The 19,585-nt window shown below is 44.6% G+C and overlaps 1 protein-coding gene across 5 annotated transcripts in view; it reads left to right on the top strand.

The window, feature by feature from the left end:
* tmtc1 (transmembrane O-mannosyltransferase targeting cadherins 1) overlaps positions 1–19,585 on the top strand; it is a 277,652-nt gene that overhangs the window by 18,473 nt on the left and 239,594 nt on the right. For all 5 annotated transcript variants that reach the window (XM_055006524.1, XM_055006521.1, XM_055006522.1 and 2 more), the window contains exon 2: positions 3,767–3,944. In XM_055006524.1, coding sequence (XP_054862499.1) covers positions 3,767–3,944 — 178 coding nt within the window. The remainder of the gene's footprint in view (positions 1–3,766; positions 3,945–19,585) is intronic.

Below are 19,585 nucleotides of genomic sequence, written 5' to 3'. Positions count from 1 at the left end.
GCAATTGTTATACATCCCCTCTCACCCCAATTTTAGACAATCCAGATTTTCTGCCTGGCTGCAAGGATCAGGGCTATAAAATCTGGTCTGAAAAGGGCCTTACAAAATTAGGGGATCTATTTGAAAATCAGGGCTTGTTATCCTTTACTCAGGTGCAGCAAAAATTTGATTTGCAGAGATCAGATTTTTTAGATACCTTCAAATCAGACACTTTATTACCAAAGATACAACTTTAACAAAAGGCGATTTGTCTCATATAGAGAATATACTCTGTACAAACTCCGGTAAAAAATCAACATCTGTATTTTACAAAGCTATAACTTCTGTCTCTCCCTCTGCTTCAGTATCTGTAAAATTGGCTTGGGAAAGGGATTTGGACATTCAAATAGATCCTGATTCTTGGTGTAAAATATAGAAAAAGGCTGCTAAAATCTCCATTTGTAATCGAACCAAATCAATTCAGTTCAAAATTTTGCACCGGATCCATGGAACTCCTGTTCTTAAAAATAAGATTGATCCTAATTTCTCCTCTTATTGCTGGAAATGTAAGAGTGCAGTAGGTGACTATTTTCATTGTATGTGGTTGTGTTCCAAGATACAAAATTATTGGTCTGGTGTTGTTAAAGACCTATTTTTTTTTATCTTCAATGTAATCATACCCATGGACCCCAAATACCTCCTCCTTGGCCTCGTGGACCCACGTATTGACTCAAAACACAAGCGACTATTTAACCTGTTGACTGTCACTGCCAGAAAGAACATACTGTATTTTTGGATCAAAGACTGTGCCCCCACAAAAAAATCTTGGCACAGTTTTACAATGGAATGCATTCCCAGTGAATACATCACATGCATGTTTAACTCTTCTTTAGACACTTTCTACTCTACCTGGGACCCCTATCTGAAATTTATTGGCCCATTACTAGCCTCTCATGTACTCCAAGGATTTCCCTCTCGCTAATTCATAAATTGTCCTTTTATTTCGAGTGACATTTTACTGTACTCACCTGCCCTTATCGTTCTGTCCCTGTGTTCTGTCTGAGCTATGTTGTGTGTGTTGAAAATCTAATAAAATCCCCCCCCCAAAAAACAACAAAAAAAAAACTACATGGGCTGATTTCTATCTGCATTATCGGAGTTTTGTATGAGGTGAGCATTTGAAATCTCAATATCACAGTGGATCAAGCTCATTTAATTGTGGGAAGTCACACTGCTGTCACTCTGAATTTTTGTTCATCTAATTGTTTAAAAACTGAGTTAGATATTCAAGTTTTAAGAGACTGAAGAGGCCTTTATGTTAGTGTCAGCATTAGGCCCATAATTTCACACACAAAATATTCACTCGAAGATTTAAACCTCCTTTAGTTTTGTGTACAAGACGGTTATGATTTATGTTTATTGGATATCAGCACTAGAGGAAAAAGCATTTTCTAAAAAAATACGTCGAGATGTGTTGGTCTGCGTTGAAGTGTTGTGAGCATCCACCGAGGGCTAGGTGATTAAACAATGATGATACATACCAGTGAAAGACAATTCATCAATACCAAGAAGGAAATAGTTTGACAGAATGTTCAGTAGTTTCACTTTTTAAGAGCTCTGATGAAAAAAACACAAAAAAGTTTTTAACGAAAATGTAAGAAGTGTATTTGTTCCTATTTTAATCTATTTGCATCATTTTTGCAAACATTAATCACTACAAGCTCTGTGTTAAGTAAGGTGATAGTTTTGCAATTTTTTGATCAACGGTGCCTTTTATTGTTTGATTTATTTTTTTTTTAGGAAAAGAATGTGGTATTTAGTCCTTAAATGGACATATGTAACTGCAATAACCCAATCATTCAGAGTAATGCCCACATACAGTACATTAGTCTCCATCATGCAGGCTCAGGCTTGTTGTTGTTCATGTATGAGAGTAGTTGTTATACAGGCTCATTACACAAAGGTCACAGCTGAAAGTCCTCCAGCATCCAGAAGTGTGTCCATCAACAGCCTGCTTCTAGCCAAAATATCCTTTAGCAGGACCCTGAATCCCGACTCGCTCCCTCATTGAAAGTCTCTCTGGATCAGCGCAGCTAAATGCATCAAATGAAAAATTTACATTCATCCAAAGCCTTCACCCCATGGATAGTTTGGGACCCTGGCCCGGCCCTCTGGGAAATTCATCTCACGATCCTTTATTTATTCCACACTCAGCTCAGCGTCAGCTATGAGAGCAGATCAGCATCAGCTAAGGTCAGGCTAAGATAATGGTGAGGGTGATGCTCTCACTGCAAGCTCCAGCAGATTTTATCAGTCGTTCTCATTGAATTATGAATAGAAGAGGGATAGTGGAGGGCAAAGTCTCCTTCATATTATGGAGTGGATGAGGGCTCACAGAGGATCCCATTAGAATTAATGATAATCAAAGATAAGGAGTTCAGATGTGAAGCCATGTTCTGTTCAGCTGTCCTTTTTGGTTTTGTGCAGCTCACCAAAATTTTTCTTTAGAAGTTAAATTCACGAAAAAACATTAGCCCTCATACAGGTTTCACCTTTTATCCCTTTTAGTAACTTTAGGCACCAAAAAAACATCTCACTTTGCTCCTACTGTATGTTGTTGCCCTTCATTGAAGCTGTACAGTAATTTCCTTAAATACAAAAATTTTAGACTTTTGTTTTTCATGCCAGCTTAAAATTTTGAATTCCATTCAAATCCAAGTGATTCACTTTGATCAAGCTCTTTGTGATTGTGAGTGAAATATCAAGCTCGACATCAGGTCAACATTTTAATTATTCAAATACTTAGGTTTTATGACCAAGTACCTGCAAAATCAATGACATTTCCATCTCATCCCTTGGAGGATTTAATTAACAGTCAGCACTATTGTCAGGTTCTTTTCATGGGCAAATAAGGTTTGTAATTGTGTTTTGTACAAACTCATCTTGTTCAGTGGCACAAATGTAATCAGTACCAGCAAATAGCGCTTTTAAAATTTTTTCTTTTTAGCATCTATATAGTATTTGTGGACAGCTGTGGCTCTTGTGGTAGAGTAGGTTGTCCACCAATTGCAGGGTTCAGTCCTCGGCTCCTGAAATGCCCATTCGCAGTACACACAGTTCTCTCACAGTTATTTCTTTAAATCATTCAGCTCTATCTGCAGCAAGATCCATACTAAATGTTTAAAAAATGTTCAGTATCATCAAATGATGGTCACAACCTGAACCACTGTAATGCTTTCTATTTCCTCGGTTTGTTATTATCAAGTTGTTGTTATTCTGTTGGGTGGAGAGGGAATGGTTACAGCATAATAGCAATTATGATAAACTAGGTGAAAATTGCCTATCTCACTGTTATTCCTCATTGAGAGATTAGCTGCTGGAAGATGTTAAGCAGGCTGTGATTTGATGGAGGGAATCTGATATTCTCTCTCAATGCAATCATTCTCTTTTATTTGAAATCCATGGCACTGTGGAAAATGGATTGAGATTCTGTTCAGGATTATAAGACAATCACTTCATCCAGGAAATGTAAAATGTAATTTACTTTAGAGATTCCCACAGTAAATCCATTGCCCTGTATGTCTGAGTGATTGTCTTAGACAACGTTGACCCTTTGTTGACCCCATATGCTTGGGGTTTATGAGAAAATGAATGACATTGGACTGTACTTCCATTCTTCAGCTTGTTATTTTTTTTTTTTGCTTTTCAAATATCATTCGCACTTTCACACAGTTTGATGCTCTTCTCTCATCATATAGAACTGACTTTCTGTCTCTTTGTCTGTCAGGTTGAACGTCTTGCTGGGCGGTATGACTCCTCTCTACTTCCACATCGTCAACATGTGTTTGCACTGTGCCGTAACCTGCCTGCTTATGCAAACGTGTGAACGATGTGTGTTTGAAGACTCACGTCTGGCCTTCATCACAGCTCTCTTGTTCGCCGTGCACCCAGTCCACACTGAGGCTGTGAGTACATCACACACACACTGTCACAAAGTGACACAAGGAATGTGACAAACAAGGAGTTAAACATATCAGATGAAATTGTGTGTTACCATTACAGCACACTTGTTTTTTCAGTGTACACAGAGCAGACAGCTAGAACACCAGTGTGTATCTGTCCCTTTCACCTCACACAGCATCTTTGCCTTTCTCTGCAACTCCACCTTCAAATCACCAATTAAACAAATGCTCTGAAGCCAGCAAATCATCCCAGAACAGTGACATCTTACCAGTCAGTGTCAGTCAGGGCTTTTCTGAGCTTGACTAGTGCAGCCCAATCCAACCAGTGGAGGTCACATATAATAAGGTCACATATATTAACATATATATCGTCTGCTTTTGCTAACTGGAATTTTTAAACTTGTGCTACACTGTTCCTCTCAAATTTGTAATTGTGGTGAAGTGGAACATCTGTTCAAGTCTCATCAGGTCTGCTTAGCATGAGTCAGTAGAAACCAGCAGAAAAACCTGTGTACCTCACCAGAACATAATTGCATTCAATATTTATCCTGTAACATACGTAGTTTGCTGATTGGTTGAAAGCATCATGGAGCAATGATGGAGTAATTTAATCACTTATGGATTTTACTTTGCTGATTTTTTTTCTTGAATTAAATTGCCTTTTTATTTTTTCTCTATTTGACTAGTGCAAAATAAGAAACAGAGTCAAGGACAAAATTTATGCTAGAGTTAATTCAGAATTTATTGAGTGCTTAAACACAGCCGACATTCCCCTCAGGGTCTGCTGGCTTTGTCCCAGTTGAGTATTTTGTGCTGCTGCTTCCCATTGGGAACGCACTCCCACCTTATACCTATTCAACAGTTCTTTTTCTGCGACTTTGAGGAGGTATATTAAAATGTAAAAACCAGACAGATGTAGTTCGCTCCTCACCATTTAAAAGGTTCAGTTTATATCATTTCAAGTTGATACACATCCAGAACATTGGTTTCATCAAACCTGTTCTTAGCAGTGATGTGGGTCCTTTTCTTGGCCAAACTGGATTTATATCTGTCCCATCTGCCATCTCACGTCTATATGTTTCTATGATGCAGGAGAAACGGTTAGGTGAGTAGGAACAAATAGTAAGAGATGTAGCAACACAAATATGAACCACATTCTGTGGGAAATTTGTTGTTTGTTGATTCAACTTACTGCTGATTTAAGAAGGCACACAGACACCACAGTTGTTCCCATAACCACAATGACTGAAGCATTTAGCTGTTGGAATATACCTGTTAAACTTCTCATAAAAATACCTAATTTAGAAAAAAACTCAGCTGACTGTGTTTAGTGAAAAGTTACGTATACATCGTTATCATCAATACATGTTTAAAAAGTTGTCCGTTTATTTAGAATATAAGCTGTGGGTCATGATGCGCTTTCAGACCGCAAGCCCTCGAAAAAATGTCTATATGAGCTTAGATCAAGATTGTTTGTAAAAACAACAATGCAAATAAGAGACTGCAATTTTCCACAACTAAATTTAAATTATCCAGCTATGATTTTGTCATTGGGTCCTACACTGTTCTGCAGGTTTCCTTATTTCACGTTTTTGCTCCTTGTAATAGTTTGAAGTTGTGGGTTCCATTCAGAAACGGGAGACTCAATAAATAATGCCTGAAGTTGTTAATTTTAACTTGAGTTTGCTTTTTTTTTAGTTATGAATGTTTGATGTTTCTTAATGTTTGCAGCCAAGTTTTCAGACGCTTTATCCACAAACTTGTTCTCTGTATCACCTCCACACATCTTAACTCTCTGATATTCTGTCTTCTTTTTGTATGATGTATGTGTGCAACTACCACACAGTAAAAGCTCTTATGAGCTCCACCTTTTGTTAATTTTTCCCCCATTCTCAGTGGCTGTATTGCTGAGACCAGGTTACATGAGAGACTGCAGTTCATAGAGGCTTGCAAAACTCAACATTTACGGCCCTGTCAATCAATGTGATTGATTTATTGCCTGTTAGGAGATGAGACTCATGAACAGCATTAAGGTACTATGTAAAAGCTTGAAGAAACCACCAAACCACACAAATAGCTCTGAGACATCCATGTGGACACTCGCCTACAAACAACTTGCAGGAGTGTAATTCCAGCTTACATCTTTGTCAGATGATCCTCAGTGGTTTGGATATTGCAACCATTACTTACCAGTGCGGCTAATAAAAAATACATAAGCCATGTTTCTTCAAAGGATTGAGAAATGAGAGTGACAGTTGTCCACGCTGCAAAAGTGGCTTTGAGCAGGTTTTGAATAAGCTTTATGCAACAGAGCAGGCCTTTGGAATCAGCACAGTATCACATTCATATTTAAGTCACTCCTTGCTTTACTTCTTGAGTCCTTTGTGTCACTGTACGTATGGGTGGACAATGTGACGGCTTATATTGTGGACAGTTATACTTCGGCATATGGTCTGCTTTTCAGAGGGTTGATACAAATCATGTTCGATAAATAACAGGATTGTCCAAACTTTGCTGGGCCACCTGAAGCATGACTGGTTGTGACATAGTGAGGATGATACGCATTATATGACCTAGTCATCTTAGAAGTGAGCTTTATTTTGTTAACAGAATAGGGCATGGTGGACCAACATCCTGAAAGAACCATGAAGGTTGTGGAGATACAAATCACCATTTCTGGCCAAAACTTTTAGAATATAATCAGAGTGAGAACAGGATGTGGAGACTTGTGAGCTGGGCCCTTAGCTTTGAGTTAAAGTCCCTATCTGCTCATTAGTTTAACGCCCCAAAACTCATCTCGTAGTTACACATTTTAAAGCATTTCCATGAAAACAGTCCCAGCGTCCCTTAAAATGGCTTAGATGTAATGCTACACCACTGATTTCTCTAGAATGTGCACATCTATGCCATGTCTCTCTCTTCACTTAACCAGCACACCAGCGCCAATCTGTTTGAACACTGCAAAACTACTCTACACAATGGCAAGTTTTAATATTGGAATAATTCAGCCTACGTGTTTGAAGTGGAAACCGTTTTTGAATTCTGAGAATTATGAATCAGATTGTGGATTGCGGTTGTACCATAAAAGATAGTCATATGTTCATCTGTACATATTCAATATACCACCTGTTTACTTCTCACTATTTTGCACTCCACTATTTGCACTGTTTTATACCAGTGTACATGTGCCACTGCTAGCTACTAGTTGCACTTTGCTATGTGTACAAATGTACACTACTAGGCAAAAGTTTGGACACACCTTCTCATTCAATGGTTTTTATTCCATTATTTTATACATTGTAGATTAATTGACATCAAAACTATAAAAGAATACATATGGAATTATGTTGTAGACAAAAAAGTGTTAATCTTCAGTATTAATCTACAATGTAGAAAATAATACAAAAAAATAAGGTGTGTCCAAACTTTTGAATGGTTGTGTATATAACCTAATTCTTTTTAAATTCATTTTATTTTTTAGGAGTATTTCATATTGTACTGCTGCTGATTTCTATGAGTTACAACACAAGTTTTGTTGTATTTTGCACAATGACAATAAAGCCTCCGTCTATCTGGCCAGATCACCTGCCCCTATCTGTAGATCAGCTTTCACACGAAGAATCTCTGCTCCAGTTTGATTCCCAAAGGTCAACGCTTCACCTTATCTGACTGTGAAAAGTGGTGAGTCAAGTTGTTAAATCTATGCAAAGGAAACAGAGCACATTATTATTCATCCCCTGCTCCAACAGGTGAGATGACAATAAAGGGCTCAGATCTTCACTACACAAGCACTGCAGAGAAATCAGAGCGTAGGAGCAAAAGGGGGAGGGTGGGGGATGAATGGAGCAGAGTAGTATGTGCACATGGAGAAAGAGTTGAGTAGAGAAAGAGAAATGCATGAGCTTTGGTGTAGGAAGCTGATGAAAGGAAGCGAGAGGCAGCTAGTGAGGAAGAGATGAATAGAGAGCAGCGGGGAATACAGGACGACAGGCCTCCTGCCAGAGTGCTGCCCTGACTCCCAGCACAGAGACTGAGACGAAGAGGAGGAGAGGCAGGATCCAAGCGAAGGTTTACAGGGGAGGGAGAGGAAGCAAGCAGGGAGAGGGGGAAAAAAGACAGCATGACAGAAAAGAAAGTAAGAGCAGGAAGCGTGACAGAGTCAGAAATAAGGTCTCAAAGTCTGTGCCAATGTAGGGGACAGTTTCCCAGAATGCCAGTCAAAGTGCCTCAACAAGCACAAACACTTGAACTGGATGTGATGGTGAGTGAAAATCAGTATGATGCAGCATTTTGAATTTCATTTCAGATTTATGTAATTTGAAATGTCAAATATTTATTTTGACTAAAGTCCTGATCCAATCCTGATACACAAAAGTGTAAATTTACAGCCAAATTTTCACCCACTGTTATGCAAATATTTTTAACTGCGGAAAGCGGATGGAAATGTGTCTATATGCACACCCGCACACACACAGCTTGATGAATCCTCGGCTCTAGCTCGGTACAAACAGGCTGTATCATCATCATAAGGAATGAGATTGGCAGACAAACACACACACACACACACACACACACACACACACACACACACACACACACACACACACACACACACACACACACAGCAGATACACACACACACACAGCAGATACACAAACACACTTCTCATCCAGTAGATTAACTACCAGATCAACTTGTGCTCTCTCTCTACTCTTCTGTCATTGTTCACTCATTTAGAAATGACTTTCCATAAGAAACAGATGAGGTTGTTTCATGTGAGAGTTTCTAAATAGAAGCAGCATCCAGTCCACTGTGAGTCTGAAGAGAGATTTTCCCTGCTCAGTGTTCCAAGTCTTTAAACTGAACACTTAGCAACCCTTCTCACATGTAATTGTTTTCAATGAGGTTAAAGCACTTTGTTCACTGCTAATATACTGATTATCACATAAGTGAACAGTTCTTTTATGTTGGTTGTAACAAAACAAAATGAATGAAAGCTTGTTTGTTTCTACCCAGTTTATATTAGATAATATCAGTAAATGGCAAATGGAAATTAATGGTGATTATGTTTCTTTTGAAAATGATGCTGTCAGTGTCTGTGCGGGCTTCTCAAGAATTAGTCAGCTATTGGATCATCACCAGTTTCTGACAACAAGTTTATGTCCATCTATCAGTGCTGTTTTAATTTACCATGCATTAGCAAGCATACACCAGTTGTACTCTAAATGAAGGGACAGCCTTAGTTGATCTTTAGACCTTAAGCACAGCTTGACAGTACCCCCCCCACGTGTGCCTCCTGGCACACGGTGCAGGCGTCCTGGGTTCTCCCAGTGGAAGTCTTTTATGAGAGTGGGGTCTAGGATCTGCCGCCGGGGAATCCATGTCCTCTCCTCCGGTCCGTAGCCCTCCCAGTCAACCAGATATTGCACGCCCCTGCCACGGCACCGCACATCTAAGAGTCAGCGGACGGTGTAGATGGGGTTCTTGTCCAGCATCCGGGGGGGTGGTGGAGTTGGCGGGGGCGGGGGGAGCAAGAGGACTGTCCTGGACCGGTTTTAATTGGGAGACGTGGAAGGTAGGATGGATGCGCATGGAGCGGGGAAGTTTGAGACGGACTGCACAGGGGTTAATTATCAACTCGATCTCAAAGGGTCCAATGTAGCGGGGAGCCAGCTTATTTGAGGGGACTCAGAGGGGGAGATCCTTGGCATGGAGCCAAACCCGTTGTCCGGGAGCATATATCGGAGCTTCAGAATGGTGATGGTTGGCCTGGTCCTGCATCCTACGGGAGGCCCAGAGCAGGGCGGCACGGGCACGGCGCCAGGTCTGGGCGCAGCGGCGGAGATGGGCGGCTACAGAGGGAACTGCGATTTCCTCTTTGAGCTCCGGAAACAGAGGGGGCTGGTATCCATACACACAGTGGAAGGGCGATAATCCGGTGGAGGCGTTGGGGAGCGTGTTATGCGCGTACTCCACCCAGGGGAGTCGTGAACTCCAGGAACTAGGGTTCTCAGATGATATGCATCGGAGGGCGGCCTCCATCTCTTGGTTCAGCCGCTCCATCTGGCCATTACTCTGCGGCTGAAATCCAGAGGAGAGACTGACCGTGGCCCCGAGCACCGAACGGAATGCTTTCCACACCTGTGAGGTGAACTGTGGTCCGTGGTCTGATACAATGTCCACCGGGATGCCATGAGCACGGAAAACATGGGCAACGAGGAGGTCGGCCGTTTCTCTGGCGGTGGGGAGTTTGGGCAGGGGTAAAAAGTGTGCTGCCTTGGAGAAACGGTCGACCACGGTCAGGATTACCGTATTTCCATGGGATGGGGGCAGCCTGGTGACAAAATCCAGTGCGATTGTGGGACCACTGTCGCCTCGGGATGGGCAAGGGTCTCAGGAGTCCAGCACTGGGTTGTGAAGGGGTTTTGTTTCGGGCAGACGGAGCAGGCCGCAACGAACCTCCGTGTATCCTGGTCCATGTAGGGACACCAGAACCTCCGACGCAGAACCACTAGTGTTCTGGAGACCCCTGGGTGGCAGGAGAGCTGGCTGGAGTGGGCCCACTGAAGCACTGCTAAGCGCGTCATCTCAGGAACAAACAGAGAACCGGGGGGGCCACCTCCGGGGTCTGGCTGCTGTTCCTGGGCTCGGCGGACAGTGGCTTCAATTTCCCAGGTCAGCCCGGCCAGAAATCGGGAAGACAGGATAGGCTCCGGCGTCTGTTGGTCCTCTTCCTTCGCATGGATGCGATACAGGGCATCCGGTTTGATGTTCCTGGATCCTGGGTGACATGAGAGAGAAACATTAAACCGGCCAAAGAAGAGGGCCCACCTGGCTTGCCTGGAGTTCAGCCGTTTGGCTGTCTGGATGTACTGTAAATTTTTGTGATCGGTCCAAATGAGGAATGGTTGTTCGGCCCCCTCCAGCCAGTGTCTCCACTCCTCCAATGCCAGCTTGACCGCCAGGAGCTCACAGTTGCCAATGTCATAGTTCCTCTCTGCAGCCGACGGCTTCCTGGAAAAGAAAGCACATGGATGAAATTTGCCATCTCCAGGTGTCCGCTGGGAGAGCACCGCTCCTGCTGCAGTGTCCGAGGCATCCACCTCCACAATAAATTGCTGGCTGGGGTCCGGTTGCACAAGAATGGGGGCAGAGGTGAAGCGGGTCTTCAGCTCCACGAAAGCCACCTCCGCCGCCGGGGTCCAGCTGAATTTCCGGACTGTAGAGGTGAATGTTGTCAGAGGAGATGCTATACGGCTATAGTCCTTTATGAAGCGGCGTTAGAAATTGGCAAACCTGAGGAACCGCTGAAGCTGTTTGCGATCCTCGGGTCATGGCCAATTTTCCACCGCTGCCACCTTAGCGGGGTCCATCCAGATCTCCCCCGCAGAAATGATGTAGCCCAAGAAGGAGACCGTCGGCATGTGGAACTCGCACTTCTATGCTTTGACGAATAGTCGGTTCCGGAGAAGGCGTTCCAGGACTTGTCGGACATGCCGATGGTGCTCCTCCAGGCTGCGGGAGAAGACCAGGATGTCATCGAGGTAGACGAAGACGGATCGGTTCAGGAGGTCCCGGAGGTGATCGCGAGATGCTGTGAGATCGCGAGATTCAGTGAGAGTGACGAAATTCAACATGGCGGCTCCCAGCTGCTAGATGAGAAGTAAACAAATCGCCGTTATCTCGACGTACTTGTACTAAAAATAAATAAATAAATAAAACAACAACCTAACTAAATAGCCTGCTCAAGATCGGAAACGGTAGTGCTCACAGTGGAGGACCTTGAGAACTTTATTGACGACTACTTCGTCCGGTGCACGATGGAAGACGCCAACCCGAGCAAGAGGAAGAAGGCAGACTCCTCGACGGACACACAAGACTTGGAGGTCACGGATATCCAGGTAAGTGTTCTCGAGTCAATTAATAAGAAGCTCGATATCCTTAGCTTGCTTCACCAGGAGATAAAAGACCTGAAAGCAAGCCTGGAGTTCACCCACCAGCAGATAGAGGATCTGCAGAGGGACAACACCGAACTCCGGTCCACGCTGACAGCGGTCACTTCAGAGGTGAATACACTTAAAAAAGAAAACAAAACCCTGAGGGAGACCGTCCTGGACATCCAGTCGAGGAGCATGCGGGACAACCTGATCTTTTCTGGTATCCCTGAGTCCACACCGGATAACCCAGAGACCCTTGTTAAAAACTTCATGGTGTCGGCGCTTAAAATCCCTGCGGAAACGGTGAAAAACATCACTTTCCACCGCGTCCACCGGCTCGGACCCCGAGGAGGAAACCGACACCGTCCCATCATTGCAAAGTTCGAGCACTTCCAGCAGAAAGTGCTCGTAAGAAGCAAAGGACGGGAGCTGAAAGGCACGTCGTTCGGAATGAACGACCAGTTTCCCAGGGAAATCAACGAGAGGCGCAAAGTATTATACCCCATCATGAAAGAATACAGACAGAAAGGTAAACGGACTGCACTGGTTGTGGACAAACTATACATAGATGGGCAGCTATTTCGGGAACCCTCCATTACCCCCTGGCTCTTCTTAAGAAAAAAAAAAAGGCTTAAACGTTTAATATATCACTTAGTCATTTATGTTAGAAAATGTTATTTAAAAAAAAAAAAACAAAACACAGGTGTAAATGTCTCACTCTCCTAACCTACACTCCCCACTGGAGAACCCCCTCCTCCTTCTACTTTTCTCTCTCTCCCTCTCTATATGTCTCCCTTTAGCCCTCTCCCCCTCTCACACACTCACCCCCCACACTCTCACTCACACTCTATGTACCCCCCATGTTTATTGTGCTTGTATGTTTTATAATGTGTTTGTTGATAGTTTTCCAGGCAATGATGTGCTATTATATAATGTATATATAGATCCTGACCTGCTGTATACATCTCTCTCCAACACCCACAGCTCACAGACAGCAACAGACAGCTCACAAGGACACACACAGATGTTATATTACATTACTACATACTCAGTGACAGAACATCTTCTCTCTGTATGTTCAAGTTTAATATCGTAGCCTGGAATGTTCATGGCATACGCTCACAAACAAAAAGAGTTAAAATCATGGACTATGTCTCTAAATTAAAAGCAGATATTTTGCTCCTTCAAGAAACACATTTACTACAGTCGGAAGAAAAATGTTTATCAGACTCGAATTATAGTATCATCTTTTCATCTTGTTATAACAGCAGACAAAGAGGGGTCTCCATTCTAGTCCATAAGAGAATTCCATTCACTTTAAACAGTACAGTAATGGACTCAGAGGGCAGATATATTATTATCCAGGCTACAATCTTTAATAAATTATATTCTATTGCAAATCTCTATGCTCCGAATAATGATGATCCAGCCTTCTTTCACACTGTTTTCTCTCACTTAGCAGACTTATCTGCTAACTCTATAACTATTATCGGTGGTGACTTCAACATAGTTTTAAACCCTTCAGTAGATCGATCTAATAGTCCAATACACGTAAAACAGTCACAATCAGTTAAAGTCATACATGACTATATGAAAGATTTCGGACTAGACGACGTCTGGAGACTCAAAAACCCTACAAAGAGGGACTATATGTTTTTCTCTGCGGTACACAAAACATTTTCAAGAATTGACTTTTTCCTCTTAAATAACTCTATCGCACATAAAGTTACTACTAAAATCCACCCAATCATTATCAGCGACCACGCACCAATATCTCTCAGCCTGCAAACAGATTCCATCCCTAAACCTCCTCAGACTTGGCGCCTCAACATCTCTCTACTCAAAGACCCAGAATTTGATCGAGTAATAAGGAGTGAGTGGGCAGACTTTCTAAAAAACAATGACTCTGATGACTTACCCCCATCTTTGCTTTGGGAAACTGGAAAGGCCGTAATCAGAGGTAAAATAATATCATACTCCTCATACAAGAAAAAAAAAGATCTACAAACAGAGAAAGAAATTGAAGAAAAAATTAAACAACTTACAGAGAATTATGCAATAAACCCAAGTGATCAATTATGGTCCGAACTACAAAATGCAAAACTAAACCTCGATAATATCCTATCCAAGAAAACAGAGTTTTTATTACAACAACTAAGATATAATGATTTCGAACACAATAATAAATCAGGAAAATTTCTGGCGAACCAACTCCAGCGCAATAAAGAAAAATCCTTCATAACAGCAATTCAGGATCCCTCAGGAAAGTATACTCAGTCACCTCAGGAAATTAACCAGACCTTCTATAATTATTACCAGAGTTTATACTCAGCAGCAGTTAACCCAAACATAGAAGATATACATAATTTTCTCAATAATTAAATTAAACATGCCCAAACTAACGTCAAATTACAGAGACATATTAGATGCTCCATTGACTATGAAAGAATTACAATGTGCATTAGACAGTATGCCAGCAGGCAAGGCACCTGGTCCTGATGGTTTCCCTGCTGAATTTCTGAAACATTTTTGGTCAATGTTAGCACCCCTTTTCTTCAGGACAGTGACAGAGATTAAAAATAATGGTTATATCAGTCCGCACATGAATACAGCTGCAATTAAATTATTATTGAAACCAGACAAAGATCCTACGCTTCCCTCTAGCTATCGACCTCTGTCACTAATCAACACCGACATCAAAATTATCTCAAAAGCTCTCGCCTCTAGGCTGGAGAAAATCATCCCATCAATAATTCACAGCGATCAAACAGGATTTATAAATGGCCGACACTCCACCAACAACATCAGAAGACTTCTAAATCTAATCTCTTTGACGCAACGCCACAACAAAGAAGCTATTGTTATGTCACTGGACGCAGAAAAAGCCTTTGACAAAGTTAATTGGTCCTTTCTCTTTGCTGTGCTCCACAAATTTGGCTTCGGAGAATCATTTATCCAGTGGGTATCAGCTCTGTACAACTCACCCAAGGCTACAGTCACCACTAATGGGATCACTTCACAAAGCTTCAGTCTGCAAAGGGGAACGAGACAGGGATGCCCACTCTCTCCCTTATTGTTTGCGATCTTTATCGAACCATTAGCAACAGCTGTACGTCAGAACACCGATATCAAAGGTATCTGCGCTCTGGAGTCTGAACATAAAATTAACCTATACGCAGATGACATTTTACTTCATCTACAAGAACCCAAAACTTCAGTAAAGGAAGTATTTAACCTCATCACAACCTTCTCGCGTCTTTCAGACTACTCCGTCAACTGGTCAAAATCAATTATATTACCTTTAACAGAAAACTCGTGGAAGCCCGCAGCCCAAAACTCGCATTATTCTTTTCCTACTGGCAACATCAGATATCTGGGCATAAATATTTCCTCCAAACTCTCAGAATTAGTTCACCTGAACTTCACTCCACTTTTGGACAAAGTCTGTGATGATCTGAGGCGTTGGAACAACCTCCCCATCTCCCTTTTGGGACGAATAGCTACAGTCAAAATGAAAATATTACATAAAATCAACTATCTTTTCTCCATGATTCCATTTAAACCCACATCAAAGTGGTTCCAATCATTAGACTCCGCTATTGGTAAATTCTACTCAAAGAATAAAAAGGCTAAAATCAGTTTGACTACCCTCCAGAAGAATAAATCCGAAGGGGGACTGGAGGCTCCCAACTTCATGTATTATTATTTATCCAACCAAATACAATATCTCACCAAATGGATACATCCTCATGAAGAATATAACTCCCGGCTGGAACTAGAACAGTTAGATTGTAACCAGATCAAAATCTCCGACCTTCCCTTATCACTTCTGCCCTTAAACATCACTCCTGCTTCAAGAACCCTATGATCGCTTCCACCTTGTCTGCTTGGTGGAAAGCACTGGAAATCACAGGCTCCCAATTAAAACCCAGTATACTCTCCCCAATCTGGCACAACCCTGATTTTGCAAACAACAAAATAGCTCTTTATTTCAGCACATGGGCAGAGAGAGGAGTCACTCACCTCCATCACCTTCTGGATGATAACACATTTAGGACATATATAAACTTATTCCAAACATTTGAAATAAGAAATGGAAATTTTCTTCAGTACCTACAGGTAAAGAAGACTGTTACAAGTAGAATTCCATCGCTTCAGATTACTTTACAGCCAACGGATTTACAGCCACCTGAATTTGTCGACTACATTGTGAAACTCTCTCCAAGAAATAAGAAGAATCTCTCAAAAATTTATAGTTTACTCTCAAAGACACACTCTATACACCTACCAACTCAAAAATGGGAAAAAGACGTATCCAAATCTTTTGACTCTGATTTTTGGACCCAAATCTGTGAAAACACATTTAAAATGACTAAAAACACCAACTTACAATTGATCCAATTTAAGGTGCTTCACAGAACGCATATAACGCAATATAAAGTATAAAATGGGCTTCTCACGCTCAGACACATGTACGCAATGCACCCAAAACATGACTGACACTTACTTTCACGCTCTGTGGCTTTGTACACCCGTCTATCAATTCTGGGTAACAATCACGCAGAAACTCTCCAATATTTTGGACTGCGGGATTCCACATTCCCCGAACGTTTGCCTAATTGGTGATCTAACGCAAACAGCCCTTCCAGACATTCATATCCAACCCACACTTGCAGCTATCGCCATTGCCAAAAAAACTATTTTAGTTAACTGGAAAGATAAGAAAGCCCTCAACATCATCCATTGGCTGAACCTCCTCACAGAACACATTTCACTAGAGATATCTGCTATCAGAAAAAAACAATTGGACTCCTTCAAAGAAAAATGGTCTCCATTTATTAAATCAATAAATATTAATCTATAGCCTCCGCTTGTATGTGGGCGTATGCCACTTCCCTCATAAAATTGTAATTATTATTCTGTCTGTGTGTATGGTCTGACTTCTGTCTGCTTTATTTCAGTTTATTAATCCTCTACCTTTTTAAGTAGGATGGCACCATGGACTTCAAGGCTGTGTGCATGCACTAATGGTGTCCTTTCCCTATTGCTCTTGGGGTTGCTCTCTGGCTCTGCGGGGCCGGCGTGGCTCGGGCCCCTCTGCCTGGGGGTGGGTGTCCCCGGTGTCTCTCCCTTTGAGCCCTGGGTCTGCTGGGTTTGTGCGCTCTCCCGGGGCCTTGGGGGTGGCGGCGGCTGGTCTCTTCTGGGGCGCCCTGGCTGGCCCTGGGGTTTGGGGTGGGTTGGCCCTCCGGTCGCTCCCCTGTCCTTTCCTGCTCTGCTTTCCTCCTCCTCCCTCCTCTCCTGCCTGGCCGCTCGTCCTCGTCCCTCTCCCTCCCCTGGGGGGGCTGGGGGCCCTCCGCTGCCTGGGGGTCTGGCATGGGGGCCGGGTGGTCTCTCTGGGGGGGTGGCTCTGGCTCATCCGGGCACAGGCCTTGGTACTTGCCTGTGTGCCGCCACTGGAGATTAGTTTCTGCTGGCTGGGGGCTTCTGTCCGGGCCCGGTGCTGTCCTGGGGAGTAGTGGGGTGGGTGGGGTCTCGGTGGTGCTGCGGGGTGGGCGCCCTGCATCCTGGACGTGCCGGCTCCGGGGTGGGCTTGGGGGCTCATGGCCCTTGCTTCCTAGTGGTGCGGCCTGGTCCTCCCTCCGGGGCAGGGTGCTGCATGCGGCTGGCCCGTGGTGGGGCTGTGGCGTCTACCAGGGCGCTGGTCTAGTGCTGCGACTTCTGGGGGTTTCGGTGCTGGCCGGGCCGGTCGGGTTCGTGTGGGCCCACCTTGGCCTCTTGCCTCCGGGCTCTGGGGGCCCTCTGCATCAGTACCGGTGGTCTTACTACCTGTCTCCCCCGCTGCGCTCTCCTCATGGGCCGGATCCACACCAGACTGCCTCTTACTGTGCACTTCACATACTTCACACGTCACTGTATATAGTTACTCTTAGGCACATATAGGGACACAACAGCTAGGGCCCCGAGAGCAGGTGGGGGCAGGAGTGATGGGCTCTGTGGTGGGGTGGATGGCAGGGCTCTACGGCCTTGTCTCTTCCCCATCACCCTCTTGCTTGCCTCCCCTGCTCTCTAATTTCTTTTTAATGCACCACACACACTCACACCTTGGGGGTAGGTCTGGGACGGCTCGGGGAACTTGGGCCAGGGTAGGCTGCAGAGTAGCCATCCTCTGTGGTCCTCTGGCCCGCCCCCTGGACGCCTCGCCCAGCCTCCCCACTTTTAATGCACCACATGACACTCAGGGTTACACTATCACGGTGCAGGGATAATGTCTCCAGTCTGGGATCGGGAGACATATTAACAGGGAGTAATGGGGGGATCTCACTAATATGGCCTCACTGGTGGGACCCGGCCCCCTTATAGCTATGGGGTGGCGGGGGTGGACCATCATCCGTGTTGCTGTGGCTGGGGGGTCCCCGGGACCTGGGGGCTGTGGTCGGGGGGGGTTCTCCTGCGTGCCCGACGGGTCCGGGCAGGTGCGATGGCTCTTGGTGGGCTGCGGGGGCTGGATTGGCCGTCCTGGTGGGCGCTGTGGCTGTACTGCGGGCTGGTGGCATGTGGTGGCTCTGTCCTGGTGGGTTGTCAGGGCGCATTGCGGGGGGTGGGGGCCCTGGGTGTACTGCGCTCACCTGGGGCCTGGTGCGGGGGGTATGTGGGGTGCCTCCCTGTCGGCATCGCCGGGCCCCACCACACTGTCCATTTTTACCCTCTGGACTCGCATCGGGTCCCGGCTCCGATTTCCTCTGGCCGGCTCCCGGTGGTGGCCTGCCTTGTGATGGGCTGGTTGCCATCCCTTCGGTGGGCCGCTCGGCCCCTGTGTCTGGCTTCCTGGCTGTGTGGGGCCGTTGGCCCCCTCGGGGGGGGTGAGAGGGGGTGGGGGTGAGAGGGGGTGGGGGTGGGCGGGTCGGGTGGTGGGGTGGGGGGTTTGGTGGGTACTGGGGTGGGCGGGGTTGGGGTTTGGGTGGCGGGTGGGTCCTCGTGCCCCGGGCCACCTGGGTCGGTCTGGGCGCGCAGGGGGTGTCGGTAGCTGCTCCCTCTTGTTCTCTGGGTTCGCGTCGTTCACGGTGGCCCCGGTGGCTCTCTGGGGGTGCCGCCCTGTGGCTCCTACGGCCCGGGGGGAGGGATGCCCTGTTGACTTGGCCCTGCCTTGCCGTGATTGCTGTTCTGGGCATCAGGGTTCTTCACACTTGCATGTTTGATCAGGTCTCGCCAGCTACTGCCGAGTCCCATTTCAGCGAATGATGGGTCCCGCCAGAATGTGCTGAGAATCTCTCCAGTCTCTACCCTAAACTCATTCTCTCTCGCACTAGTATCCTTTTCTGGCCTATTCTATTCTATTCTATACTATCAAGACATCCACAATTATGGTGCTCAGTACCGTTTGTTCATTTATTATTGAATCTCTTTTTCTTTTGTGTTGGTTTGGTTTTCTTTTCTTTTTTCAAATTTTTTTTTTTTTATTGATGGACAGTTAGTAGTTGGGCATAACACACCACCTTACAATCTTTAATTGCAATAGCAACACCTGTTATTTTCTATCCCTGTTCATCCTGTTCGTCCTGTTCGTCCTGTCCAGTCTTTGTTTCCCCCACACATCACTGAGGTGTAGCACTGCCCTCCCTGGCTCATAATAGGGAATTCTAATAAAGAATATCTGCTTAGCTTTCAGGGAGGGCCGGTGATGGTCACACACATGCACTAAATATTAA

Source organism: Amphiprion ocellaris, chromosome 21, assembly GCF_022539595.1.
Source record: "Amphiprion ocellaris isolate individual 3 ecotype Okinawa chromosome 21, ASM2253959v1, whole genome shotgun sequence".
NCBI lineage: Eukaryota > Metazoa > Chordata > Actinopteri > Pomacentridae > Amphiprion > Amphiprion ocellaris.
This window is presented reverse-complemented; position numbering and strand designations above follow the sequence as displayed.